General features: G+C 47.4%; 2 protein-coding genes across 5 annotated transcripts in view; one reads left to right on the top strand and one right to left on the bottom strand.

Annotated features, from left to right (window-relative positions):
• EXD1 (exonuclease 3'-5' domain containing 1) overlaps nt 1-26,258 on the top strand; it is a 331,232-nt gene that overhangs the window by 256,289 nt on the left and 48,685 nt on the right. The window lies entirely within an intron of this gene.
• On the bottom strand, nt 624-11,123 carry DLL4 (delta like canonical Notch ligand 4). The gene is made up of 11 exons (XM_074235123.1): nt 11,037-11,123; nt 10,468-10,740; nt 10,037-10,094; nt 8,881-9,144; nt 8,386-8,446; nt 8,136-8,266; nt 6,713-6,882; nt 6,227-6,446; nt 5,013-5,730; nt 4,126-4,234; nt 624-3,379 (listed from the first exon to the last, which is right to left on the bottom strand). The coding sequence occupies exons 1-11, from the start codon at nt 11,100-11,102 to the stop codon at nt 3,374-3,376; spliced, it is 2,076 nt and encodes a 691-aa protein (XP_074091224.1). The 5' UTR covers nt 11,103-11,123; the 3' UTR covers nt 624-3,373.

The raw sequence follows: 26,258 nt of genomic DNA, 5'->3' as shown, positions 1-26,258 counted from the left end.
TCAAACCTGGTCTCCGCACTCTGAAACCCTAGATACTTCTTAGGTTACTCCCCTCTCCACCCAACGCGCTATACATCTTGGACTTGGACCCTCTAAGGAATTCTACCTGGGGTTCTTCCAAAGGAGCTGGTCAGTATGAGTAGGAGGAAATTCAAATCCGGTAGAGATTATTTGAAGACAATTCCCCTGCCCTTTGACACAGCTAATTGTCTGTCAGCTGTGTGAAAAAGGAAACTTTATAAACTGCTGGTTTGGGGCTCCCAAGGAGGAATGTGATAATCTCCAAGTTATGGATTCAGACAGAAACACACACACACACACACACACTCAGTACAGCAATCAAAGCTCTAGGAGTCTCCCTTAGATCACATGTGTGGCTGAATCCGTGTCTTCTGGGAGCACTACCCCAGATGTGGACAGTCCAACTCTAGTTTGAGTGACCTGTCTCAATGCAACTTTTCAGTTATTATGTGGACGTGCAGGGTTGCGGGTGTCCTACCTGTCCTTCCCCCACATGGGAGCCTCGTCATCTCTCCCCCATGTCCTGGCTTCAGCTTCCCCCACCCCCCATGGCCCGGGAGTTGCTTTCCTGTTTCATTTTGGGCAGGAAGAGTGAGGTCGTGTTGTTCTTCCCATCACTGCCGGCGCAGGCTGTGGGAACAGCACTTTGGCTGCTTTCCTGTTTGATACCCTGTGTGTACAGCAGGACAGAGGGTGTATATCTCAGACTGTATCTTCTAGTGGGTGTGTGCATGTTTGTGTGTTCATCTCTTAGTATTAACCTGTACTTAGATTTTACATGACAGTACCTAGGTCAGTGATTGCAAGTTAAGTGCCTGTGGGAGCGTGAGCAAGTCTTGTGTTTGATCCTGGTACTTAATTAGGAGTGAGGCATCTGGTGGGTTTATTTTGCTTTGCTGGGGACAGGCTCTGAGCTCAGAGCATCTGCTCAGCTTTTTGTCAATGGTTTTTTGAGGCCCTTTAAAAAAAATCATTCACTCCAGTGACTGTGTATGTCTGGTAAGAGCTACAGTTCTGGGGAAACCATCCTGGGTAATGGAAATACAGAACCTGGTAAAGACCGGAAACTCTTCCCACCCCCTCCATTTCTTCAGCTGAAGAAATAGGAATGCCAGTAGGGTTTGCTTTTGGTTCATACCCCACCCCCAAGTACCATACCTCTTGCTAATTGCTGCAAGCTATTGTGTCTAGAGGTTGGGTTGCTGGTAGACTTTGGGTTCCTACCAAAAAGAGTAGCAGCTGCAGAGTTTTCCTCAAAGTTCCCAGGTACTAATATGCCATGGGTGTTGTTCAATGTCCCTCAAGCTCCAATAAACAGCAATAATAGCTAGCCTTTATATAATGCTTCAAGGTTTGCAAAGAATTTTATAAATATTAGTTCATTTGATCCTTGTAACAACCAGAAGAGGAAAGGGCTATTATTATTATCCTCATTTCAACAGATAAAGAAACTGAGGCACAGAAAGGTGAAGTGGCCTGCCCAAGGTCAAAAAGCTAGAATCAGAAGCAGGATTCTAGCCTAGGTCTTCCCCACTCCAAGTCCAATGCTCTGGGCACAGTACCATCCAGTTATCTACCAGGCTAGAGACCTGGACTCACCAACCTAAGTTGAAGGAAAGGAGGAAAAGAAACTGCAGTCTTCTCCTCTGAAGTAATTGTGAATTACCTGCCTACAGCTTTCTTCTCTTTCGGACACAGAAAAAGGGATGTCAGAGTATAGAAAGGATAATATTAGACTGAGTTGTCTTCTGCAAAGGCCCGGCTTAGAACACACACATCCACACATAGCATACCCTTCAAGAGCTTGAACAACTCCAGGAGATAGAAAGCTAGACAACAACCACTTGGCAGGCAGGACTTGGCATTGTTTAAAGGGGAAAAAGGGTGGTAGGGGTTGGGAAACATTCCAACTCATCACAAAGATAGGACCCAAGAAGTAATAAACCTCTGTACATTTCTGTTCAGGATTATAAATACACATTATATACAAAATAATGTTATAAAATGTAGAAATGTCAGTGCTTCTGATTCTTAAATTATTGAAATACTAGAACCAAAAATAAAAACTACAAAAAACAAAACCACCCCATATTATTGATTCTTGAAAGTCAGCTTCAAAAGTGGTCCAAGGGGGCAGCAGTGAACAGTGAGAGCAGTATCAGGCTCCTGTCAGTGTAGATGGTTGTGGGTCAGGGGTTTTGTGGGGGTGTGGAGAGAGTAGAAATAAGAGAGAAGGAAGGAAGAGGATTCAGGCAACATCATGGTCCCCAAGTTCCTCAGATTTTACAATATTATTGGCCAAAACTTCCTCTCCCTGGTCCACTTAGGTCCAGTACCCCTGGACTACCTCAGTTCTGGGTAACTGATCTTGGCCTAATACACATCACTCAATTGATGAAAGGGATTGGAGCCATTGTCAACCCACAAAGGCAAGGGTACCGAGAGCCTGTTTCCCCAGCAGCCTAGCCCTGGCCCTTTGTCTCATCTGTTCAGGCTGGTGTCTTGGTGCTGTGGCCATGTGGCTGGAAACTGATTGACTGACGCATGGGAAGGGGAGGTGGAAATTATGCCCTCTTCTTTCTCTTTACCCCTAACCACTAGTGGTCCCATAATGGGTGCAGGAAGGCAGGAACTGAAGCCTCAATAAACTTCGGCAGGAGGTCGAGGGTGGTATTAAGGGAAAAACAAAACAAAAGAAAAAGGCCCACATGCAGTAGTTTGGAGGCGTGGGGCAGAGAGCTCTCCTCTCCCTTCAGGCCTATACCCCAGCTTGAACAGGGCACTCCCTCACTCCTCTACTATTGAGGTTCTATCACCACCCCCAGAAAACTTGCCCCTTCTCTTTCCCTCTCTCCCCTTGAAGTTGTGTCCAACTGTTGCCACTGGCTTCAGGTTCCTATGCTGGAGGCACTTCAGGAAAAACACCCATGATGCCAGTTGGGAGCCAGAGATGCTTGGGCTTCAGCCCCCTGTAACACGGAGCACCAAAGGTCACCACCAAGGAGGATTGAGTCCTGGCCCAAGCCCCCTGCTGAGCAGGCAGAGGTGATTGAGGTCTCTTCTGCTCTCCTCTCCATCTTCCTTTCAGCCTGTGGCAGCCCCACTCGAAGGACTCCAAATAAAGGCATCCAGAAGGTAGAAAAGTATATTGCATCTCTTTGTCAATTCACAGTCTGTCCAGTTCACCCAGTCCCCTCTTTCTCCTCCTCCTCCTCCTCTTCCTCCTCCTATGAGCAGCACATTGCATAATAATAAAAAAAAACGTCCCCATCCAGGTCGCAATTGTAAACAATGCAGTAGGGAGGTCCAGCTGCTGGGGCCAAAGCCGGGACATCCTGGCCAGGCTCCTGCTTTAGACCTAGGTAAAATAAAGTAGGGGGGTGGAAAGAAAGAAAAGGTTAGTCTGGGTCATAAGATAATCCATTTAGAGCAAAATGGGGCCATAGAATCCATCTGGTCCAATTCCCTTCTTTTACAGATAAAGGAACTGAGTCATAGTTAATTAATAGTTACTAAGTAGGATTTGAACCCAGGTTTATCCTCATACCAAGTCCAGTACCTTCTCCCTGAATGGCAGGTTAATGGCAGATAAGGAACCAAGTTCAGTGATTCTACTGAAAAGAGAACCCCCTCTACTTCTACCACATATCACAGTTTGCATTGCTTTGCACAGCATACTTAGATCAGTCCCCTGTTCTGGAAGCTGGATCAGGGCCATAATATGATAATGGGATAAAGGGGGGTGGGGTGGGGAAGTAGAAATGGAAAGAGAAGGGAAGAGCAGTCTCCCTCTTGCACTGGCAGCTGGGAAGCAGAGCTTGGGAGTTGGCCTAATGCCACAACTGGCCCAACCCAGCTCTCATATAGGAGGAAGGGGCCCTACCCTAACTCAGCAGAGCTCTTGTTTCATACCCCCAGTAGGGATGGGGCCAGCAGGGACTAAATAACTACTGGTTGAATGCTGTTTGTCCGGGCTTGGGTCTGTGGTAGATAAGGGGCTAGACAAGTGGTAGATAACCAGGCTAGGGTCCCCTTTAGAGTCACAGGGATAAGGAAGGAAATACAAATATACCCCATGCACAACATTCCAGGCCCCCAGCTCACCTCTGTGGCAATGACACACTCATTTCTCTCTTCTGATATCAAACATACTGACTGGTACATGGAATCCCGGGGGGAACATATTGCTGATATCCGACACTCTGGTTTTTCACTGAAGGGAACAAGAGGCAGTATAAAAAAACTGAAGTGGAGAAAGAGGGGGGGAGAGAAGGGGCAGGAGGAAGCTAGAGTCAAGATGGCATAAGAAGTGACCAATGTCAACAACCTATTCAGTATCTCTGCTGAAGATCAAGGAAATCCTGATGTGGCCAAAAGAGAAATTCAGGAAGGATTTGAAGACTGCCCTGATACTGTCCCTCTCAACCTGACTGAAGGATCCCTCTGGGTCTTTGAAAAGGCTAAAATTCCCACCCCTCACAATGAGGGCCGTAGTAGCTAGGTGGGCACTGGCAGTGATAGCCATCTTCCTGGTTGAGCTGGAGGAGGGAAAAGAGACAGGGACTAGATCTATGATTTCGCTGGTTTAGGGGACTTCTGGGGAAGGGAATTCCCTCCAAAAACATAGTTTAGCTCTTTCTCTGCAACATTATATCCTAGAGAGTTGCTTAGATTAATGACTGTGACCCAAGGTCACATGACCAAGGCTATGGTGTGACTTGACCCAAAGTCTTCCCAACTCTCCATCTCCATTGCAGGCTGCCACTCAGTAGAGGTAAAGAGCAGAAGAATCAGGATCTTGACAACCCTTTTCCTCCCAGAAACCCTATTCCTGATGGACCCAATAGTTCCCTGGAGTTCACCCCAAGTTGACTTCCTTTTTCTTCTGCAGAATCAAAAACTGGGATAACAGGCAGCGGGCCCAGTGACAGTCCCACATGGGAAGACAAAGCCCGTTTTAGCCACTCCCTGTTACCAGTCCAAACCCTCACCTATGTAGCCGTAGTGGTGCCTTCTCCCCTAGGCTCTTGTCGTTAGGGGGATACTTCCCCAGCGTGACTCCCCGCCCCAGAAATCCTGGGGCCAGATTGTAGTCTGTGTGTTTCTGCTGCTTGCTGCAGTTGGATTTGTCCACATCACAGTCCACTTCTAGCTCCTTCTTCTGGTTGGTGTTCTTTAGCTGGGTGGCAGGAATGAGATTGTCTTTCTGAAAGTCTGACAAGTTGTTCATGGCCTCCCTGCCACGGGCCTCTGGCCGCCGAAGCTGTCTCACAGCTACTGCCACCATCCCCAGGAGCACCAGGATGACTGCCAGTCCCACACCCAGTGAGACAGCCACCCAGGGGAAACCCAAAGGTGGCTGCTGCTCTACGGCATCTGAAGGAGCGAACAGGAACTCACAGCGACTGCCAATGAAATCATGGGGGCAATTACAGACAAAACTGTCCGACGAGAGGCCGGAGTAGCAGGTGCCTCCGTTCAGGCACGGCCCTGAGACACAAGCATTGACTATTGTCCGAAGTTCACAGTTCCGGCCAGAGAAGCCAGGGGGACAGGCGCAGACATAGGCATTCACCAAGTCGTGACAGGTGCCACCATGGGCACAGGGATTTCGTGCACAATCGTTGATGTTGATCTCACAGTGGGGGCCGGTAAATCCAGGGCGGCAACGGCAAGCACGAGTAGGACCCCATTCTAGACACTGGGCCCCTGAAGGGAAATAAAAGGGAGACTTGGGTCAGCCCCTGTTCGAGATTTGAAGGCAGGAAGAACCCTTCTTCCTAGGGATGGAGACAGAGGGCCTGTCCCTGTAGTAGAAGGGAATTCCTGAGGGCTGGCCTTCACAGCCTCTCATCCTTTCATTTTGATTAATTCAACAAGTATCATTGATCTGAATTTAGTTCACATTTTTTCCTTTCTAAACCAGTTGTTTACAGTGTCCAACCCAACTCCCTTTCTCCCCCCACCACCTTGATTAGGTACTGACTACCAGAGTAGATAGATGGAACCCATCATCTTTCACCAAGACACTCCCATCCTTCTTCCCTATTCCACCCCATTCTGTCACTTGGTGATAAAGAAAGTCTTCCACTGGTTGCTGCCTTGCCACCCAAATCAAGCCTAGACAAAGCAACAGAAGGTAGCCTCGGAAGGTGGGAACTCAGAAGAGCCCAAGGTGGGCAGGAAGGGAGAAAACGGGACACACCGTTGGCACAAGGGTTGCTGGTGCACCTGTCCACCTTCTTCTCGCAGTTGGAACCGGTGAAGCTGGGGGGGCACTCGCAGGCATAGCTGGCCCCATGCTCTTGCTCCCGACAGGAGCCCCCATTGAAGCAGGGTGAGTCGGCGCAGCTCAGGATGCTGTGCTCACAATGAGGGCCGTAGTAGCTAGGTGGGCACTGGCAGTGATAGCCATCTTCCTGATCCTGGGGAAGAGGAGGCCCGGGTGGCCAGAGTCAGACACCAGCCTTGGAGGAGTGGGAGGGGAAGGGGAGCCAGGAAGGGCCAGACTAGACCCTAAGAAGCAAGCTTTCCTAGCAGAACCCCTAATCCCAGTATTGAAGCAGGAACCTACTTGCCACCTGTATAGATGACCTGTTCTACAAAATAATTTTTCTACTCTCTCTTCTCTTCCCTCCCTGGGCCCTTAGGGTCATATTGGGCTCTGAGGGAAGCAAGGAGGGACACTCACCTTGCAACTTCCTCCGTTTCGACATGGGTTGCTGTCACACTCACTGATCTCATATTCACAATCTACACCTGTGAAGCCTGGCCGGCAGGTGCATGTGTAACCACGCTGACCGCTATTGGAACAAGTTCCCCCATTCTTGCATGGGGCATGGTGAGTACAGTAGTTCAGGTCTGCAGAAGCAATAGTGGACTGGTTGAGTGGATTAGGAAGGGGGGGGAAATGGGAAACACATTTAAAAAAGAGGTTGTTCTATGCAAAGTCCCTGAGTTCTTCAGGAGGACTCTGAATTTGGCTTTGGCTCCACATATATAATGTCTCTGTAGCTTATATAAATTTCTTGACCCCCTCTTTTTTTTTAAGGATGGAGATGAGCTAATGTTTCGATGCCTACTGAATTTCAAGTTTTGTTGTATTTCCATGTGAGAGGAATAGGCAAATAACAGATCCAGCCAAGCAAAGATAGAGAATGAGGGCAGAAGGGAGATATTCAAATACATTCATTAAATGAGATAATATATGCAAAGCATTTTGCAAATCTTTAAGTATTATATAAATGCCAGATATTATCATCACCATCATCAAAACACAAGGCTCCTTTTTTGGTAGACATGTCTTGGGATAAGTTCTTTAGTTTTCATTTTAGATCTTATTATAGTATTATATCATAATTCTTTGGTTGCCTAAACTTATGAAGGTGCTCACCTAAGGGCTGATTAAAGAGGAAATAAATTGGACTAAGGAAAATGGACTTCCTCTCCCTGCTGTGAATAAACATTCAGTGTCTCTGAATGTAGGCATCTGGTATACTAAGGTTCTGGAGTGAAGGGGCCTCCTTTACTGGACTCCTAAAAGACCATTAAAGACATAGTCCGGGGGAAATAAAGTTCAGTGTATGATGAGAAAAGAGACTGAAGACAAAATTGTATATTTTCTGTGAATAGAGTATGTTTGTACACTGTTCAGTCCAAGAGGCACCTACAGTAAGCCAGTTTCTGGGTCTTGGGAGCACACCTACTAGACAGCTGCTAAGGGGAGAATTGCAAACAACAGAAACAAGGTGAACAAACACCCTAGGGGGTTAATAGATAACTATCCCAGGTGGGAAAAAGGAACCATGAATCCCCAAGCTCCTCCCTACTCAACCTTGCCTTGGTATTTACAAACCCCATCTCCCCAAAAACAACAGCAGCTTATCTTCCCAACTTAGGCATCTTCTGCTGTGTGTGCTGAAGAGACCCAAGGAAACTGAGGTAGCCAAATAGGATTACCTATCTGGAAACCACATCATGTGGGAACAAATCAGGGATTTGTTGACAAATGCACTAGCAACAAGCTTCTCTTTTCTACCTCCCACCTTATCTCCTGTCCTATTATCCCTACCTCCTTTCTTCTAAAAGATCCCCTTCTCTTCTCTTGAACTCACCTTGATCACAGAAGAGGCCACCCCAGCCTTCATCACAGGTACATTGCCAAGGGATACTACAGGTACCGTGTCGACATCCATTATGGGGGATACACTTATCACATAAGCGGCCTTGCCAGCCTGGTCGGCAACTGTGGAATGGGAATGAAGACTCGTGAGGCACATTGAAGCTACGGTGGATTAGTAACCATGGATTCCGCCCACCGACCCCCCCCCCCCCCCCCAAACAACTTCTTTTAAAATTACTTACAGACATTCTCCGGGTTTGTTGCAATAACCATTCTGCTCAGTGCAGCCTGACAGACAGATGGCTGAGGAAAAGAGATAGGGCTATGTGAATATGTGTCTTGGCAACAAGCAGGCATCAAAATCCAAGCGCTCTGATACCTGACCTTGGGGACCCCATCAGCTAATTTGGGAAGATCCTCAAAAGGCAAGTACTATATTTCAAGGGGTCAGGAAAGTAAGCAGAAGCTCCAAGAAACAGGACTGGGTGAGGGATGGCAGAATACTACTATATAAGTTAGGTAAATTACTTGTCCTGCATCCTAAGGATTATGAAAACCAGTCAACCCAAAGGCTTATGAGGTGAAGATAACTGTTGAAAGTTATATCATGCTAACTGTAGGCAACAGGGGACAGACCCAAAGGGCTTTCCCAAGAGGCCTAACATAGCTTATGAAGGAAAATTGGGAGTCAGATCCCATAATATCTCTTTGTCCAGAAAGGGGACCTCTATACTTACGCTGGCCACAGTATTCTCCTGTCCATCCTGGCAAACAGGAGAGGCTGCCATCAGCCTGGCATATATAGTGACCGAAGTGATCATCTCTGCTTCTGCAGAGCCGAGAGCAACTATCCCCATAGTAGTTGTCACTGCAGATGACTCGGTAGGAGTATCGAAGTCTTGTGTGGGACCCACTCTGCTCATCTAAGGACCAGTTCCTACCCACAGCCAATGGTCTTTGGATGGCCATCTTACTAATAAGTTTTTCCGTAGGAAGGGTCTCTGAAAGGCAAAAGAATAAAGATTAGCAAGACTGGAACATTCTTTAAGATTTCCATTGTACCCGGAGACCCCAAAAACCTCTTTCCTTCATTTGTCCCCATTGGGCTGATATTCAGCAATAGATGTCTATGAATGAGAAGCTCTAGGAACTGAAGAGCATAGATAGCTACTTATTCCAATAGACAGGCAAGGCTACAGCTACCAGGGATCCCTAATAAGACAAGTAAAAATTAAAAGATTCTGTCTTCATGGGGAAGGGGGGGGGGGAGAGAATGGCACAACAGGGGGAAAGACCCGTGAAAAATCAAAGATGCAAATTGTTTTCCATGCCTCCTGGGTAGGGCACAGCAAGCTCCCATGGGTGCCCTTTCCCTTGGCTCTATACAGGAGAGGCGGGGAGAAAGTAGGGTGTTGGGTTTTTTTAATCCCCTTTTCAAAGTGAGAATTGTTGTGCTGCTGAAATATCCTTTTCCTCTGTGTCAGAACAACATCCCAAAGCCATTATTCCCTTTCCAAAAGAGCGGAATTCGCAAAAGGTGTAAAATACAGGAAGGGGCCCGTCAGTGCCGCTGGCAACCACTGGCCTTTCTCACCGCCATGCTCCCCACGTTCCCACGCCAAAAATAACCCGCAGGAAACTCAATTGTGCTAGAGATTAGGGAGCGGGAGGAATCAGATCGGCCAGAGAGGGGCGCAGCTTCTGAGCCCAACCGGAGTGAGCCAGGCATAGCTCACGCCACCTACAACCTTCTAACTGATGTCCCCCCCCACCAGTAAAAAAAATAAATCCCACTAGTCCCCCCCTCCTCCCCAGGCCCCAGGTTAACCCTTCGGGCCCTGGCTGAGTGCTGCACGACATCGCCCCCAAGTGGCCCCAAAACCTGCTTCTCACCTGGTGGCAGGTTGTCCCCGGGCGCGTGCCAGGCCTCAATGATGAGGGAGAAGGTGCCCTGGAGAGATGGAGGGGAAAGGAGGGAGAGCTATGAATGCGCGCTGGGGAAGGGGAGGAGCGGGGCTGCCTATGAGAAGGGGGGGACGAGGAAAGAACGGCAAAGGAGGGTAGGAGGGGGAGGCTGCCGCGCGGCAGCCGGTTTAATTAACTTAATTGCGGGATACAATTACAGCGCCCCAGGTCAACATAACGGGTTTGCTGGAGTACGCGAGCGGGCGGAGAGAGGCGGCCTCCTCTCCAGGCTTCACAGGCTAACGCATTTCTCTCCTTCCCGCTCCCTCACAGAGTTGGGGGATTTAAAGATCTAGCAATAGAAAGGGGGTTCGCCTCCCCCAAGACTTCCCGAGCTGCCTCCGGGGACGGGCGCTCACCGGCCAGGTAAAGTTGAACGGCAGCTGGAGAGGGTTTCGGCCGCCTCCTCGGCTCTCCTCTGGGACGGCAAAGGAGTTGGTGCCCAGCACCGGCGTGGAGACGCTGCCAAAGGTGCAGGGCCCCGGCGACAGGACCGCCTGGAAGTGCTTGAGGCAGATGCGGAAGAAGGTCCGACAGTGGGGCTCGCAGGGCCGGCCGCTGGCCAGCACGCCTTGCTCGTTGACGAATTCCCGAAGCTGGAGTTGAAAGACGCCCGAGCAGGCTGCCCGCTGCTGCAGAGGGAAGGGACGGGAAAAGAGAGGAAGGGAAGGGAAGGGAAGGGAAGGGAAGGGAAGGGAAGGGAAGGGAAGGGAAGGGAAGGGAAGGGAAGGGAAGGGAAGGGAAGGGAAGGGAAGGGAAGGGAAGGGAAGGGAGGGAAGGGAAGGGAAGGGAAGGGAAGGGAAGGGAAGGGAAAAGCAGAGAAGGGAAGGGAGAGGAGGAGAAAAGAGAGGTCCGGTCAGTCAACAGCCAGTCCATGAGCTCAGGGGTCAGCACGGGCGCAGAGGGGCCGGCCCATGGGGGACTTTACCTGCTGCCAAAACGCCGCCAGCAGCAGCAACGCCCAGTGGGAGAGCTTCCCGGAGGCGGCCGCCATCCCGCGGGGCTCCGCTCTCCTGCCCGCCTGCCCGCCTGCCCGCCTGCCCTCGAGCAGCGGGGAACCGAGATCGGGCGAGACTCGACGGCTCTGGAGCTGCGCCCTGGCTGGTTCTCCGGACTCCTCACTTGGAGCCTAAACCGCGGCGGCGGCGGGGTAGGGGGGAGCCGGCTAGTCCAGGTGCGAGCGGACAAGAGGACGCTCTCCTTGCGGGGGTGTGATCCTGGGGAGGGCGGGCGCCTTGCATTAACTCCTCGGCGTCTGTCGGGGGAGGACAGGCAGCGCCTACTCCAGCTGCTCCCGAGTCTGTGCGCTTCGCTGGGACTGGAACCTGCGCGCCCCAGAGCCCTCCTTATATATACTTGGCGCTTGTCCTCGCCGGCCTGTCACTCAGACTCAGTTGGTCACTCTCCCCTCCCCTCTCGGCCTCTCTTCGCAGAGAAGCCCAGCGCCTCCGGGAGCGAGCCCCCGCCCCTGCCGCCTTAGCCCCCGCCCTCCTGCGCCCCCACCCCAAACCCAGGGGGCCTGGCAGTCAGGGAGCGGTGGGGCTGGGGGCGGGAGACTTCCAATTTTATCTTTTGCTGGGGAAGAAGAGAGAGAAATAAAATAGATCGGGGAGGGGAAAGGATGAAGAGGGAGAGAGGGGCGGGAAGGGGAGTTCCCGGTGGCCCACGGGGCCGGGAGACTGGGGAGTCCCCATGGGCGGTGCGTCCTGGCCCAGCCCTGGGTCACCTGCATCCCTCGCACAGGTAGGAAGTACAAACTTCGGGAAAGCGAAACCAGTGATTTAGCTAAGGTCAGACCCCAACCCCCACCACTTTTCCAGGGGTTTGGAGTGGAGCCTTAGAAACTGGAGTGGGGAAGGAAGAGGCTTCCAGCTTCCCCCATCTCCCTGTGTGGCATGGACCTCAGGCGAGTTAACCTTTTGATTACTAATCCAGACTAGGTGGGGGAGGGGGAAATGTTCTGCGCGTGCCCCCTACCCCCTGCCTGCCCTCGGCGGGCGCGTGCCAGCCTCTGGGGCGCGTGGTCCCCAAGGTGGGGGAGGGGCTCTGGGTGGGGGAAGGAGGAAAGGGGGCGCGTCCTCAGCTGTATGTTAATGAGAGATCGGTTCAGCCCCCCCCCCCCCCCCAAGTCCCCAGCAACTCTCACCTGGGCCCAGCTCCAGCCTCTGGGCTCCAAGAGAGACGCGAAAACCCAGCCTTGGAGTCTGGATCTCTGGAGCGCTCAGCAGGAGAGAGAGGGCAGCCACAAACCATTCTAGTGATGAGAAAGGTGACAGGCAAGGAGGGACGAGCCCGATTCTCCTTTCCCTAGGGTCAAAGGTGGGAAACTGAGACCTAGCAGAAGGGCTGGTCTGGGGCTCAGGAGGCAGAGCTCTTCCCACGCCTGGCACCCAGGGGCACCCAGCTCCCGCAGGCCGCCCGACCTCACTCCTCTGAGGATCTCTCCCACTCCACTGCTTTCCCGGAATCCTGCGCAGCCTAGGGAGGCTGTAGGACTGGTGTTCCTCGGTCGCCGGGGTGCTGGGGTGCTCTCGGCAATGCCCAGAAATACAGAAGGCCGGCTGGCTTCAGCTGTCAGCTTCACCCGCGTGGTGATGGCTTTGGCTGGCCGATAAGATCGGCTCGGGGGGGAGCGGGGACGCGGTGCGGGGACCCGGGGGAGGAGGGGAAGGGGGAAGCGGCGCGCGGGGCTGAACAGCTGCTTGCGCGGTGAGCGTGGTCTGATTTTTGACTCACGGGGGGGGGGGCGGTGCGGAAAGGGGGAGGTGGTGAGAGGCAAAGAGAGCCAGGGAGATTGGACTGTGTGTGTTGGGGGAGGGGGGGAGGTGATGAGAAGGACCTGGGGGGGGTTCCCCCACGCACGGCCACCCCTCCCAGCCCCCACTACCATCTGGCACGAGCGGGTTGGCGTGGGGGAGCCGGGCTGGAGTGGGGCGGGGGCCGGCAGATGGGCCCAGGCTGCTCTCTCTAGCTAATGTAGGTTACAGGCAGGGGAGAACCCAGGCCGAGAGAAGAGAGAGCCCTGAGCTTGCCTCCTGGTGCTCTAGGCAAAGAGGCAAAGACTTTTCATCCCATGGTTTTTGGAAAACCAACTGAGAAAGGGCTGCCTTTCTAGCCTCCATGGCCGGCTACCTGACTTCCTCACCCCGACTCTGGAAGAACTGTGCTAGCCCTTAAAGTTCTGGCCCAAAGTACTATCCTTTTCAGTACTTTCTCCGGAGACCTTGCATTCTTTTCCAATCCTTTTTTCTCAGGTTCCCAGAGTAAGATGGGCATTTGGGTGATGTCCAAGGCAGAAATGGAACCACTGACAACCCCCTTAGCTCAGGAGAATGCTGCAGAGTTGAGACTAGGAACCCAAGAATCCAGCTCTCACACCAGTCTCTTCCATCTTCAACTGGATGTGGATCCTGGTTTCACTCAAGATTTTGGCTTCTCTCCAACTTATGTCTTCTAACTGTAGTCCTTCCCCAAATTGTTCCTCTGTCTGCTCCTCCAGGCCCCTATCCAGAAGTTGCCTAAGAACTTCCACCCAGAGCTGAGGGGAAATCCAAGAGGTCTCAGAAGAGACAGCCCTTGTTTGTGGAGAAGAAAAGGTTAAATAAATGCTCATCATCAAAAAGCATTTAGGAGGCGTCTCTTTGCACATGGTGCTATAGTGGGAGCTCATTATGCCTTCTGGGTCCCCTCTCAGACTCCCCTCTGCTCCATGCTTTGCCCCTTGGGCTTTGTCTATACTTGATAGGGAAAAACCTCCTCTGTGTGTGTGAGGGTGATGAAAGGAAGGCCCAAAGGAAAAAAAAATCTAAAATCAATGAAGTCAGGATTCCCACTGTCACAGTGTTTCCATCCAGTTTCCATCACCCCCACCCCCACTCATGGTTTTGTGCACTGGAAAACCAAACAGGTGCCTAGGGGACTCAGGAGGGAGATGGTGACAGAGAATTTAGGATTGAGTCCAATGACAATCTGACCTGGGTAGGCTGGTTGGAGGCTGTCTTCCTTCCCCTAAGGTTCCAGTGAAGACCAGAGTGGCAGAACTTCTCTTCCCTCAACTCTCTCATCGCACTCCTCCCCAACCCTGGCATAGAGATGGGAAGTTTTCTAGACTCATAGTTGTCCACCCCAATCCATGAAAAGAACCCAAGGGCAGAATAAAGGGATACAACAGGGAGGACTAGCTTTTAGATATTAGGCCCTGGTGCTGACTGTTCTCTGCACTTCCAATCTCAGGTCACTCTCTCTCAGAAGCCCCGTTCTAAGCCGGGCTTCTTCTTGTAAATGAGTTTGGAGGCCATTGCCCTATGCATTGACTCCAGGAATTCACCAGTAAGTTGCTTTCTTCTTTTTCCTACTTATTCCACAAGTGACTAGGCTAGCCCCTAAATCTGAATGATGATGAAGAATATCTAATCACAGGTTGGGGGAAGAACAAAATGTTAACTAAGTCTTAGATTCCAAGCAGTGTACCACCTAAATTCCAGGCTCACCTAAATTCGTAGAAACATTGGAGAGAACCCCCCCCCCCCCAATTCCCCTTCCTTGCCCATCCATAAAGAGCCCACAGGGCAGAACAGAGCAACAGAGCTCATGGGGAAGAACTTCCTCTCCTCTTTGAAGGCTGAGACCACTCTGATGGATTCTGTTTGGGTGTCGGAGTCCTTGGGGATCAGCAAGCAGTTCTGTAATCCTTTCCACCCGCAACCTGGCAGAAGTGAGAATGGGGTCCCGGGTGCCTGTGAGCCTGCTGGGCTGAGGTGCGGGGGGAGGCGGCGGGATGGTAGGTCGGGCTGGAGCTGGGGCCGCTACCCTCAAGCCTTGAGGGGCGCTGCTGCGGTCGCGGCTGGGAGGGGGTGCGCGGGAGGCGGCCAGCTAGCTGCACAGAAGGCGGGGAGATTTGCAAACTGTTGCTGCCACATGGCTGCTCCCTTCTGCCCATTCACATTGTAATGAGGCCGGCGCGTGCCTCATCTGCCGCAGGGCGCTGCCACGCGCCAGCCCTGCACGCCGCGTGCCAACTGGGGCAGCGGGGCCGCCGAGGGTTGCCAACTGAGGGGGGCGCAGACCCCGCAGCCCCGGGGGCTCGGCCTGGGGGGGAGCGGGAGCTGGCCTGAGCTTGGCGCAGGGGCCGGGCCGCCGCCCCAAGCTCCCCTGGCCTTAGCCACGCCATTGGGCGAGAAGAGGCGAAGCCCCCGGGCCCGGAGGGCTGTGGCGGGGCAGCACCCCCTCCCCCAGCCGCTCCTTGCCCCCCGCTCCCGGATCGATGCCGCCGCTCCCCGCAGATGTGCCCCGGCCGCGCTGCTCCCCATCTGCCGCTGCTCGCACCTGCCGGTCAATAAATCGATTTTACAATTTAATGCAGCAGCTTCCCGCCCGGGACAGATGCCGCTGCAGCGCCACCTCTGTCCCCTCCTCCACCCCAGGGGGCTTCCTCCACCTCGGACCCGGGACTCGTCTCCCTCCACCCCACTCGCTCTAGTTCACCTCTTTCTGGGAGGTGAAAAGGGCCTCTTATCTCCCATCTTCCTGCGTTCCCGCAGCTGCCCCTAGGGCCACCTCTAGCTTTTGAACCACCTGCTTGGGGCCTTTCACAGACGGGAGAATTGAAGGTCCGGAAAGAAGGTTTAAGAATAAAAAAGTATGGAAATAATCATATTATTACTTGGTCACTTTAAAAAAGCCCTAAGATTGTTAAAGACAGTTCGAGCCTGAAGTGTGTTAATTTGTAAGTAGGCAAGAATTTTGGAGTGTCCAAGGGTTTGAGGGAGGGATTATATTATGGGATTGGGGAAAGAAGAAAAAGATGGTTCTGTGAGCTTTGGGGTATATTTGGGCTGTGTGAACATCGAACACAAGAGACCGGGACAGAGCTCCTCTCCATGCTGAGTTAAAGACGTAGAGGACATAGAGCCTGGGGAGGGGGGTGCATGGGAGGGTTTAGGACAAGGGAGCTGGACTCCTCAATCCATCAACAGGTGTTTATTAAGTGCCTGCCATATACCAAGTTCTGAGGACTCAAGTACAACTGGTGAATCCATTGCTATAAAAAATAAATTTATATTCTAATAGGAGATACTCATGGAAGTCAACAGAAATCCCGAAGGAGTTGACAGAAAGCTGAAAACATCCCTGGGGACATCCACAGAGAAGGGGTGAGGAAAGAAGTGAAGAAATGAGAAAAGACTGAAACAGTGTGGTCAGAGACCACTTTACCAAGATGAGAGACAGAGTTCGAAAAGTAGAAAGGAGGAGGTGAGGAAACCAGCTAAAAAAGATAAAGGAGAAGCCTTTTGGATCTACCCAGGGAGAAGTGATGAGTGACTCAGTGGAATTAAAACCAAACTGGATTGCATTAGGTGGTTGTGCACTCCATACATTGGGGCAGGAAGAACAGAAATGAGGAATTTTGGAGGGACTGCCCCAAGCACACTTGGATACTGGGAGGAGTCCTGTGACATCCCATGCATGACAAATAATCTATTGAAGGGAGAAGACATTTAGCCTGGGGAGCAGAAAGTCCTCCTAGGAGGCTAATTAGGAAGACAGTGGGTTCAAGTGGAAAAACTGCTGAATTTGGAGCCAGCAGATCTGGGTTCAATTCCTAAATTATGTCACTTAGTAATCCTGGAACTTCAAGCAAGTTCAAGCTCTCTGGGCCTTGTTTTACCTCATCTGTAAAATGATGGGATTGGTCAGAGATTCTTAACTGGGAGTCCATGAAACTCCATGTGTCCTTAGATAGCTTTCAAGAGTCTGTGAACCTAGATGAGAAAAAGAAAAACCACATTTTTATTTTCAGTAACCTCTAACTGAAACTTAGCATTTCCTTCAGTTATGATTTAAAATGAAAAATTCTGAGAATGGTTGCATCAGACTCCCAAAGGAATCCATGACACATAAAAAATTAATAACTCCTGGAACAGATCATCTCCTTCCTTTAAACTCTCAATCTATGGTCCTGTGAATGATCTTAACAGCTGACATTCACAAGATCCTTTACAGGTAGATTTTACTATCCCTAAAGAACCTGAGACTGAAATAGATTAAGGGACAAGATAAAACAATGGAGAATGAAGTAGGAGAAAGAATGAGAGGAAAAGAATTTCTTCTAATGGGGTCTTTTATTTTTTAATTGAAATTTTATTTTAGTTTTCCAAATGCATGCTATGGTATTTTTTTCATCATTCACCCATTTGCAGATTTATGTGCACACATTTTTCTATCATCCTCCCCTTTCTCTCCCCTCCCCATGGCAGTGAATAACAGTCTGGCAAAAGTTGTACATGTACATTTGTGTTCAACATATTGCCATATTAGTCATTTTGGGTAAAAGGACTTGGAACTATAGGGAAATAAAGAAAATCCATAAGATAGGAAGCAAAAGCACAAGAAAAGTTTTTAAAAAGTGAATATGTAATGGGATCTTTTTTTGATGAAATCAGAGTTTGGAAGAACTATCTTTTGTATCAGAGATTCTGGATAAAAGCATCCAACCATGACCTAGTCTAGCACCAAAATGACTTGTCACTGGGAGATAGTATGGGTTCAGTTCAGAGTGCTGAATTTGGAATTACAGGATTGAGTTTTTTGACCTTCACTACCTTTGTGACCTTGGGCAAGTCAGTTAAACTTGCTATTGCCCTCAACTATAAAATGTGCTAGATAGTCCTTCCATCTCTCATTCTATGATCCCATGATATCTGCTGGGCCGTTACCTGTATGTAGGAGAACCAGGAGAGAAAGCAAGGTTTGTTACTTCTGAAGTGTTCTGGTCACTGAAAACTGGGGCATGGGGATGGTAGTTAGGGATTTGATACATGTATAAATACCTCATCTATACATTGGATAAGTTTGGGTCTCACAAACTTTAAGGTGTTAATGCGTGTGTGTGTATAAAACTATTTATTATTATTATTATTATTATTATTAGATACTGCCTAGTCTTTCCTCTGATGGTAAGGCAAGAATCAATTTTTTTCTGACCAGAAATCAAAATGAGAGGGAGCATGGTATGTGCCTGTTGGTTCTTTGCAAGGCTTTGGCTATCCACCACATTTCTTTCCTAGCTTCCTGAGTTGTGGATTCTATGAGTTTCAGCAATTAGTACAGTGTCTGACACATAATTGGGGCTTAATAAATGCTCATTGACTAACTCTCCCTGCAGTCTTTTTCTGGGAGCAGTCTGGTTAAAAGGAGAGGGCAGGGAACAGCTAGCCAAGAGGACTACCTCCTGATCTGAATGAATAACAAAGGGCAAGCAAGGGGCATCAACATCCAGGAGAAATGAACTTCCTTCAAGGGATCACCATCCTGAGCCTTGCTTCCCCATCCTTTCCTACCAACTCTCAGTTATGGGGAATACTCCATCTACAGACTTCTACTGGGTCCATGGGAGGACTGTATCCATGGTACCCACACACTGCTTGTTCCTCCCCACTCCCACATTTTTTTGCCTAAGATTAAAACAAATCCTTGCTATAGAGTCCTGTATCTTATCCAGTTTAACCCTGGGAGATTTAACTATTCAGTAGACATTTACAGCATACTATGTACAAGGGGTGGCTAGGTGGCACAGTGGATAGAGCACCGGCCCTGGAGTCAGGAGGACCTGAGTTCAAATTTGACCTCAGACACTTAATTACCTATGTGGCCTTGGGCAAGCCACTTAACCCCATTTGCCTTGCAAAAACCTAAAAACAAAACAAAAAAAAACTAAAAGAAAACTAAAAAAAATACTATGTACAAGGTACTAGGAACATAAAAACAAAAATAAATTAGTCCCTGCCTTTGAAAAATTTACATTGTAGAGGGCTATCTGATATCAACATCCAACTGGAAAAGAGGTTGGACTGCATTAGAAGACTCTGCCCTTCCCATAAGCCTTTGGGAGGGGCAGCAGTGGAGGGTTGTGTGTTTCTAAATATATTGAAGGAGAAACCTTCAGTGGACATACTTTGGGCATTTTTTTTTTTAGGTTTTTGCAAGGCAAATGGGGTTAAGTGGCTTGCCCAAGGCTACACAGCTAGGTAATTATTAAGTGTCTGAGACTGGATTTGAACCCAGGTACTCCTGACTCCAAGGCTGGTGCTTTATCCACTATGCCACCTAGCTGCCCTACTTTGGGCATTTGGACAGAGACTTCAGCCCTCTCAGGCCTCCTCCTTCATAGAAAGATATACTAATCAGGAAGAATAGAAATTAATATTTGCAAAGGGAGAAGAATCTGGTGTTACCATTGAGGGAGGAGGAGAGGCGCTAAGGATCAAAGACTCAGAACATGGGTAGAGATGTCTGCTGTAACCTTGGCAGATGCCCCAGCACAATTAGCTGGTGCCAAGCAGCAGCAGCTTCCCTAAAGGTAGGGCTGGAAGACTCACAGTGAATATTTCCAATCATTGAGGAGGTCAGGATTAGGGGCCCCCTCCAGAACAGCCTTCTCTGGGTTCCTGGCTTCCCCTTCCCTAGCTCTTTCCTGTTCACGCCCAGGCTCATCAGAGTATTGGTTGGTAAACTGGCAAGTTGAACTAAGAAAAAGAAGAAGGATTTTATGTGGGCATCCCATGGCCAGGAAAGGTCCTTCCCTATGGCCCAAGTGGGACTATGGGGACCTACGCTGCCCTACCCCAATAACTTTCTCATCTACCAGGATTTGAAGTCAGTCCAGACAAGGCCTTCATAGAGAGTATATAAAATTGGATAGAAAATTGATCATTTTCTTCAGGATACTTTAAAACTTTACAAGTAATTGAAGGTGACTTGATTATTCACAAATAAATATTATTGTGCCCTGAAAGAAGAATTTTCTGGCATTAAAAGGTATACATTTATATAAAGTCATATGAAAGAATGTCCTTATTCTACCCTAGCTGACTGCTTATCTTGTCTGCCCCTCCTACAGTCTCTCCTTGAATTCTGCAAGGATTGGAAAATCTCACCACCCCCAACTTCCCCCGAAATCTATTACCCAAGTCATGCCTGAAATTCTGTAGGCCAGGAAAGGGATCCCCTGGGGTTATAGCAAAGGTGTTTCTGAAAATCAGTGGATTCAGGATATAGAATTTTAGACATTAGAGTTCATCTAGGTCAACTTGATCAGTTTACAAGTAAAGAAACTGAAGCCCCAAAAGTGGTGATTTGTCCTAGGGTTCATAGCTAGTTAGTAGCAAAGCTAGGACCAGAGCCCAGGGTTCTTGAGGAGAGACCAGCATTCTTTCCACTTTACTATTATTGCCTCTCAAAGAAACTTCTCTCTCTCTCTCTCTCTCTCTTTCTCTCTCTCTCTCTCTCTCTCATTAATTTTTTCAACCAACAAACATTTACTTTTTCTTCCTTCCACTTCCCCCCCAGTTAAAAAAAAAAGAAAAAAACTTATCATGAATAAGTATTATCAAGCCAAAGTCACAGATCTTTGTAAGGAGACCATTTTCTTTCTTTCTTTCTTGTTTCCTTTCACTTCTCTCTTTCTCTCTTTTTTCCTTCATTCATTTTTTCTTTCTTTCTTCCCTCTTTCCTTCCGCCCTTTCTCCCTAACTTCCTTCCTTCCTTCCTTCCTTCCTTCCAGCAATGGAATTAAAGTAACTTTCCTAGACTGATGCTGAGCGAGATGAGCAGAACCAGAAAAACATTGTACACCCTAACAGCAACATGGGGGTGGTGATCAACCTTGATGGACTTGCTCATTCCATCAGTGCAACAACCAGGGACAATTTTGGGCTATCTGCGATGGAGAATACCATCTGTATCCAGAGAAGGAATTGTGGAGTTTGAACAAAGACCAAAGACTATTACCTCCAATTTAGGGAAAAAAAAAACTTGCTATCTTATTATGTAATTCTGCTATCTCTTATACTTTATTTTTCTTCCTTAAGGATATGATTTCTCTCTCATCACATTCAACTGAAATCAATGTATACCACGGAAACAATGTAAAGACTAACAGAATACCTTCTGTGGGGGGAGGGAAGCAAGAATGGGAGAAAAATTGTAAAACTCAAAATAAATAAAATCTTTCTTTAAAAAAAAAGAAAAAAAGGAAAAAAAGGAACTTTCCTAGGATCACACAGTTGGTCAGTGTCAGTTTTGAATTCAGGTCTCTTATTCTCTAACATTTTACATGGCCCCAGTTTTCCTAATGGCCTTTCTCTGGAATCCTTTACTTGTGTCTATGTTCTGTCATTTGTGGCTCTTCTGCCTTGACTCATAGCTTTAACTTTACACCTTTCCTGCAGCCCTAGACTTGAAACTTCTCAGTCCCTTATCCTAGCCATCATTCCATCTTCTCATCCAAATCTGCTGCCACCTTAGATTTTTCTGCTATTGAATGTCCTCCCCCTGAACCTGATCTCAAGGAAAGACCCTAATTTCTTCTAATCCTCCCTATCCCTAACTCATTTCAGGTGCTACCAGGCTTGAAGCAAGCAAGAAGCAAGAAATGGGGACCTTCCCCATTCCCTGCCTCCCTTGCTGGTAGAGTTTTCCCCAGTTGGAGGGATGATTCTGCCCTTCCCTGCTCCATCCTAGTCTGTCTCAACCAAACCTCCCTCAGAGTCCTCATTAAACAAGAAAGTTCTGGGTAATAATGTTTTCCCAAAATGAGGACTGCCTTTAGAGGAACACAACAGAAATGATTGAAGATGCTGAAAAATAGAACCTAGATGGAAAACCTGAAAGAATGGGGGATGGTTCCCTGCCTGCCTGGAGAACAAGAACCCATTTAAAATCAGTATTCAAGTATGTGAAGGGTTATCATAAAGAGAGGATGGTGACCAGATGTTGCCTACCTAAGTCAGAATAGAAGGAAATGGATTTCGATGAGGGCAGGAAGGATTTAGGTTAGACATGAGAAAGAACTTCCTGTAATAGAATATGTCTATCCCAAGTAACTATGTGTTAATCTGAGTTGAACTCTATTGGGTGATAGAGACTGCAAATTTTCTCCTCCAAACCAGTTCATTTGCCATTTGATATGTAGCAGTAAAACTCAACAAAGGGCTCCAGAAACCAGGGAGCCTCCAGGATGGAGGAAAGTTATGGAAGAGTAGCATATTCCCTCCCTAGTGTCTACAGTCAGGGAGTACTGACAAGGCTTGAGTTTCTTTAAGTCAGGTATTTTAGAATAAGGAAATAATAGTTAAATAGCTAATATTTATCTAGTGTTTTCCAGTTTATCAAGTGCTTTGTGTATTATCTCATCTGATCTTTATAACAACCTGATGAAGTCAGCAAGGAAGGTATTTTTACTTCTAGTTTACAGACATGGAGAGTTAGGTGACTTATTCAAGGTCACACAGCTGGCACAGTGCCTTAATTGACCAATTGTTTAGTTAGGATTCTAACCATATTTTCTGACTCCAGATGACATCTTCTTTATATTACTGTCTCTCATGAGGAGTCTACTTTGGGTTTAAGGATTTCCTGTACATCCCTCACCATCCCTGCCCCTTTTTACCCTCAACCTCCTTGGACAGAAAGTAATACTGGACTATTCAGTCATTTGTTGTTTAGAGCAAGGACAGAAAGGGACTCCTTTAGTCCCCTCCCCAAATAATCTTCTATTTTAATATTTGGGCCCTTAAAGCTAAACAGATCAGAAAGACCCTCTTAGATCACCTAAAATACACAATTTCCAGGTACTGAGATATTCATTCATTTTATGCTCCCTCTTGTAGGACTTGCTTGGATGGACGGTATTTATATCTCAACTGAGGAGATTTTTTACTAATCCCAAATTGTTAATAAATCAAAAAACATTTTTTTAGGTTGTTTTTTTTTTTGCAAGGCAAACAGGGTTAAGTGGCTTGCCGAAGGCCACACAGCTAGGTAATTATTAAGAGTCTGAGACCGGATTTGAACCCAGGTACTCCTGACTCCAGGGCCGGTGCTTTATCTACTACACCACCTAGCCACCCCCAAACATTTTTTAAGTTCCATAGGCCTGAAGTCAGGAAGACTTATCTTCCTGAATACAAATCTAGCTCAGACACTTACTAGCTCTGTGACCCTAGAGTAAGAAGACCAATTTATCTAGACTGTAGAGAATATGAAAGGGGATAACAAGGCTGAAAAAATAGGTTAGAACAAGACAGAGCGGGGCTTAAAATGCCAAAGTAATTTGTGTCTGATGCTGGAATCCATAGGGAACCACTAGTTTAGTGAGCAGGGTGATGCTTCCTTGTTGCTTTTCTTTTTAGCTCTATAGCCTGATCAGGTTAAGAAGAGTTGATATTCATTTTTTTCTCCCAGATTTTTTTCCTTCCATTTGGATTTAATTCTTCTTTCACAACATGAATAATATAGATCTATGTTTAGTATAATCACACATGTAGAGTTTATAGTATATTGCTTTCTGTCAGAGGGAGGGGGGAGGAAGAGAAATGTAAAATTCAAAACCTTGCAAAAAATGATTGTTGAAAAATACTGTTGCATGTTGTTGGAAAAGCAAATAAATAAAAAATATTTAAATTGAAAACAGCATCAACATTACTGAAAAGACTGAACAAAAAATTAATGTGCAACATGACTGTTCATTGGTGGCAATCAAAGTCTTTTTTTGGCTATTTTTTTCTAATTTAAATTCTCCTTCCCTCCCCTCTCCCCTGATAGAAATAAATCTAATATTAGTTACACGTGTATAGCTAAGCATAGATCTATATTCATCAGGTTGTGAAAGAAGAATGAAATCCAAATGGAAGGAAAAAATACATTTGAGAGAAAAAAATGATATAATACATAAGACAACTTTTAAAACTCCACAATTGCTTTTCTGGATATGGATGGTATTTTCCATCACAAGTCTTAAGAGCTGTCTTTGATTATTGTACTACTGAATTGAACAAGTCTATCATAGGGATTATCATCCAGTGTTGTTTTAAGTATATATGATGTATATAGTGTATATAATGAAATGAGTGATTCTACTCATTTCACTCAGCATCAGATCATATAGGTAAATTTTACATAGGTTTTTCTAAAGTCTCTTCCCTCATAAACAATAGTGTTCCATTACAGTCATATTTGTTCAGTCATTCCCCAATTGACGGACATCCTTTCAATTTCCAATTCTTTGCCACCATGAAAAGAGCTGCTATGAATATTTTTGCACATGTTTTTTTACCCTTGTTTGTGACCTGTTTGGGATACAGACTTAGTAATGGTATTGATGGATCAAAGGTATGCACAATTTTATTGCCCTTTGGGCATAATTTCAAATTGTTCTCCAGAAAGGTTGAATCAGTTCACAATTCCACCAACAATGCATTAGTATATACCAATTTTCCCACATCCCCTCCAACACTGATCATTTTCCTTTTCAGTCATATTGGCTAATCGTCAAGCAGAGTATTTCAATAAGTCAACCAAGAGTTACTGCCATACGTCTGGTATTGGAAGGGGATAAAAAGAAATCATCTATGGATCCTACCCTCCTTATGCAATTAGAGAACAACTAAGTACAAAACTGTATGATACAAGACTGTCAAGTGCACTAAGATTTCTGAGAAAGGAAAGAGTTATCAGAACTATAGAAGAAGTGGGTCTGAAGGACAGGTCTTGGCTGAGATAGAGAGGAGATGGGAGAGTATGTCAGAGTTTGTGTGGGGAGGCATCATGAGCAAAAGATAGGAAGCAGAAATATATGTTGCATGTTTTTGGGACAATTAAGAGACAGCCAGAGTGGGATCAGAGGACACATAGTAGGGAATCATTGTTTGTTGTTCATCCTTCATTCTCGAAGAGTACCAAAGACATCAGAAGGGTGATGTCTTGTTTTACTGAAGAACTGAATTTAAGGGAAACAGGGCTGTTCAGTCATCAGCTTCACTCTTTCCTCCAGGGTCATCTTTTCATACCCTCCAGTATCAAAACAGGTTAAGATGACAGGTGATGACTCCAGATGCAGTGGGAGATCTAAACCTTTTTAAGTTAAAGTCCATTTAGCAATTAAGGCTAGGTAAAAATTGAGGCAAAAGAAGGTCTAATTTACCTTCATAAAAGAATCTATCTGGAAAGATAAGATGCTCAAAATTTCTGGCTGGAATAGAAATAATTGCTATTTACAGTCATGAATCATGAAAAATAAGGTAGGACAGACAGAATAGGTTCAAATTATGAAGGTCTTTGAATGCTAGGCAGAGGATTTTGGATTTGGTAAGGGGGCAATAGGGAGTCATTGTAGGGAAATGATGCAATGAAAGGGAACATGATGGGAAGGAGATTAAGGGCTTGTAGAGGGGCAAGGGTAAAGACTGGAATGGGAGCATGACAAGATAGGATAGTTTCTAATAAAATCAACATCCTTTTCTAATTATTTTTCCTGTAAGAATTTGATTGCTATGCCATTCAGTGAATATTTAGTATTGTTTCATTATCTATGGTACTTTTAAGCATAATGTAGTTTCCTTGCTTATCTCTTTTAAGTAGGTCTATTTTTATTGTTGCCTTGCCTGAGATCATGATTGCCACCCCTGTTTCTGTTTTAAGAAAACTAGCCAGCAGCCGTAGGCAAGATGGATTGGAGGATGAAGAGCCTGGACTCTGTAAGGTATATTTCTGGGTTTGAGTGGGAGTGGTGTCACAGAAGATCAAAGATAGCACTAGAAAAGATCTTAGAGGTTCCTCCTTTTTACAGATGAGGAAACTGAGGGCCAGAGAGATCAAATGATTTATCCCTAAGTCACACAGGTGCAGAGCTGAGATTTGAACACAGATCCTCTGATTCTGAAACCAAGATTCTCGTTTATGTTCAAGGGTGTAATCTTCATGTCTGTTTCCTGTCCCTGTGATATATGATGGATGCCAACTCCCAAAGGACCGACTCTAGGGCAGGACTCCTGGAATCTCTACAATCAAATCTCTCCCCCCCCCATCCTGCCCCTCCCCCATTTCCCTGACAGCTTGCTTTGGCTCAGCAGACAGTGTGCATAGTCAAGAATAGCTAGAGGGCTTCCCCAGGGCCTCTCCACTCTGCAGTCTGGGCCTCTGTGAGGCTGACTTGGAGCAAGAGTGGGAGTAATGCAGGGATATGTTCTGATAGCCTGAATTCCCTTTCTTCCTTTCCCCTCCTCCTAGAGCCCTGAGAATCAGTAATCTTGGGGCTCGGGAGCCCAAAGAACAGTGGCCCAGTCCTTCATGACGATCCTTTGTGAACCCCGCA

This window comes from Macrotis lagotis, chromosome 4 (assembly GCF_037893015.1).
Source record: "Macrotis lagotis isolate mMagLag1 chromosome 4, bilby.v1.9.chrom.fasta, whole genome shotgun sequence".
Lineage (NCBI taxonomy): Eukaryota > Metazoa > Chordata > Mammalia > Peramelemorphia > Peramelidae > Macrotis > Macrotis lagotis.
The sequence above is the reverse complement of the archived record's forward strand: the minus strand, read 5'-3'. Positions and strand labels throughout refer to the sequence as shown.

Coding starts and splice junctions, on each gene's coding strand:
- DLL4 (XM_074235123.1), bottom strand. CDS start 11,102: ATGGCGGCCGCCTCCGGGAAGCTCTCCCACTGGGCGTTGCTGCTGCTG. Junction 8,267..8,385: donor AACAAACCCGGAGAATGTCT/GTAAGTAATTTT, acceptor CCCATTCCACAG/TTGCCGACCAGGCTGGCAAG. Junction 5,731..6,226: donor CAGCAACCCTTGTGCCAACG/GTGTGTCCCGTT, acceptor ATTTCCCTTCAG/GGGCCCAGTGTCTAGAATGG.